Source organism: Astyanax mexicanus, chromosome 4, assembly GCF_023375975.1.
Source record: "Astyanax mexicanus isolate ESR-SI-001 chromosome 4, AstMex3_surface, whole genome shotgun sequence".
Lineage (NCBI taxonomy): Eukaryota > Metazoa > Chordata > Actinopteri > Characiformes > Acestrorhamphidae > Astyanax > Astyanax mexicanus.
Genome location: NC_064411.1, coordinates 58,877,501 through 58,880,000, shown reverse-complemented (window position 1 = coordinate 58,880,000; position 2,500 = coordinate 58,877,501). Strand labels below are relative to the sequence as shown.

At 44.9% G+C, this 2,500-nt stretch overlaps 1 protein-coding gene across 1 annotated transcript in view; it reads left to right on the top strand.

Annotated features, from left to right (window-relative positions):
• Positions 1-2,500, top strand: part of LOC111189808 (rho guanine nucleotide exchange factor 28) — a 24,078-nt gene that overhangs the window by 3,497 nt on the left and 18,081 nt on the right. Inside the window, exons 5-6 of the mRNA XM_049479015.1 lie at positions 2,162-2,269; positions 2,442-2,500. The exon at positions 2,442-2,500 is cut by the window's right edge and continues 210 nt beyond it. Coding sequence (XP_049334972.1) covers positions 2,162-2,269; positions 2,442-2,500 — 167 coding nt within the window. The remainder of the gene's footprint in view (positions 1-2,161; positions 2,270-2,441) is intronic.

Here is a 2,500-nt window from a genome sequence, read left to right as displayed (position 1 = left end):
TCTTGGGTATTTGTCGGGTTCAGGGTGTTGGGTATATGTGGGGTTCAGTGTGTTGGGTATATGGTGTTGGGTATATGTGTTGGGTATATGGTGTTAGGTATATGTGTTAGGTATGTGTGGGGTTGATGGTGTTGGGTATATGTGTTGGATATATGGTGTTGGGTATATGGTGTTGGGTATATGTGTTGGATATATGGTGTTGGGTATGTGTGGGGTTGATGGTGTTAGGTATATGTGTTGGGTATATGGTGTTGGGCATATGGTGTTGGGTATATGTGTTGGGTATATGGTGTTGGGTATGTGCGGGGTTGATGGTGTTGGGTAAATGTGTTGGGTATATGGTGTAGGGTATATGGTGTTGGGCATATGGTGTTGGGTATATGTGTTGGGTATATGGTGTTGGGTATGTGTGCGATTTAGTGTGTTGGGTATATGGTGTTGGGTATATGGTGTTGGGTATGTGTGGGGTTGATGGTGTTGGGTATATGTGTTGGATATATGGTGTTGGGTATTTGGTGTTGGGTATATGTGTTGATATATGGTGTTGGGTATGTGTGGGGTTGATGGTGTTGGGTATATGTGTTGGATATATGGTGTTGGGTATATGGTGTTGGGTATATGTGTTGGATATATGGTGTTGGGTATGTGTGGGGTTGATGGTGTTGGGTATATGTGTTGGGTATATGGTGTTGGGCATATGGTGTTGGGTATATGTGTTGGGTATATGGTGTTGGGTATGTGCGGGGTTGATGGTGTTGGGTAAATGTGTTGGGTATATGGTGTAGGGTATATGGTGTTGGGTATATGGTGTTGGGTATATGTGTTGGGTATATGGTGTTGGGTATGTGTGCGATTTAGTGTGTTGGGTATATGGTGTTGGGTATATGGTGTTGGGTATGTGTGGGGTTGATGGTGTTGGGTATATGTGTTGGATATATGGAGTTGGGTATTTGGTGTTGGGTATATGTGTTGATATATGGTGTTGGGTATGTGTGGGGTTGATGGTGTTGGGTATATGTGTTGGGTATATGGTGTTGGGCATATGGTGTTGGGTATATGTGTTGGGTATATGGTGTTGGGTATGTGCGGGGTTGATGGTGTTGGGTAAATGTGTTGGGTATATGCTGTAGGGTATATGGTGTTGGGTATATTGTGTTGGGTATATGTGTTGGGTATATGGTGTTGGGTATGTGTGCGATTTAGTGTGTTGGGTATATGGTGTTGGGTATGTGTTGGGTATATGGTGTTGGGTATATGTGGGGTTCAGGGTGTTGGGTATGTGTGCGGTTAATGGTGTTGGGTATTGTGTAGGGTTCAGCTTGTTGGTTATGTGTGGGGTTCAGTGTGTTGAGTATATGTAGGGTTCAGTGTGTTGGGTTTATGTGGGGTTCAGGATGTTGGGTATGTGTGCGGTTGATGGTGTTGGGTATATGTGTTGGGTTCAGGGTGTTGGGGTTATGTGGGGTTCAGGATGTTGGGTATGTGTGCGGTTGATGGTGTTCGGTATATGTGTTGGGTTCAGAGTGTTATGGTTATGTGGGGTTCAGGGTGTTGGGTATAGGTCTTGGGTATGTGTCGGGTTCAGGGTGTTGGGTATATGTGGGGTTCAGTGTGTTGGGTATATGGTGTTGGGTATATGTGTTGGGTATATGGTGTTAGGTATATGTGTTAGGTATGTGTGGGGTTGATGGTGTTGGGTATATGTGTTGGATATATGGTGTTGGGTATATGGTGTTGGGTATATGTGTTGGATATATGGTGTTGGGTATGTGTGGGGTTGATGGTGTTGGGTATATGTGTTGGGTATATGGTGTTGGGCATATGGTGTTGGGTATATGTGTTGGGTATATGGTGTTGGGTATGTGCGGGGTTGATGGTGTTGGGTAAATGTGTTGGGTATATGGTGTAGGGTATATGGTGTTGGGTATATGTGTTGGGTATATGTGTTGGGTATATGGTGTTGGGTATGTGTGCGATTTAGTGTGTTGGGTATATGGTGTTGGGTATATGGTGTTGGGTATGTGTGGGGTTGATGGTGTTGGGTATATGCTGTAGGGTATATTGTGTTCGGTATATGTGTTGGGTATATGGTGTTGGGTATGTGTGCGATTTAGTGTGTTGGGTATATGGTGTTGGGTATATGTGTTGGGTCGCTCTGCAGATCCCGGGCCGCTGGATTACAGCGCAGAGTCCTGGAGCTCCTCAGTTGATCCTCAGTTTCTCGCCTCTCTGGATCGACGAGCCGTTAGGAGACAGGAAGTGATCTACGGTCAGTAATTACTAAGTAATTAACATTTTGAACTAATGAGTAATGTAATTACACTGATACTTTTATAATGGTGTAATTATATGAGCTGTTAATGATATAAGCTGCTCTCTGATTGGTCGGTGGTGATGCTGCTGCTGTGATGTCACTGGTGGGTGTGACCTTTGACCTGCAGAGCTGATGCAGACGGAGTTCCACCACCTGCAGACGCTGAGGGTGATGGCTGACGTGCTG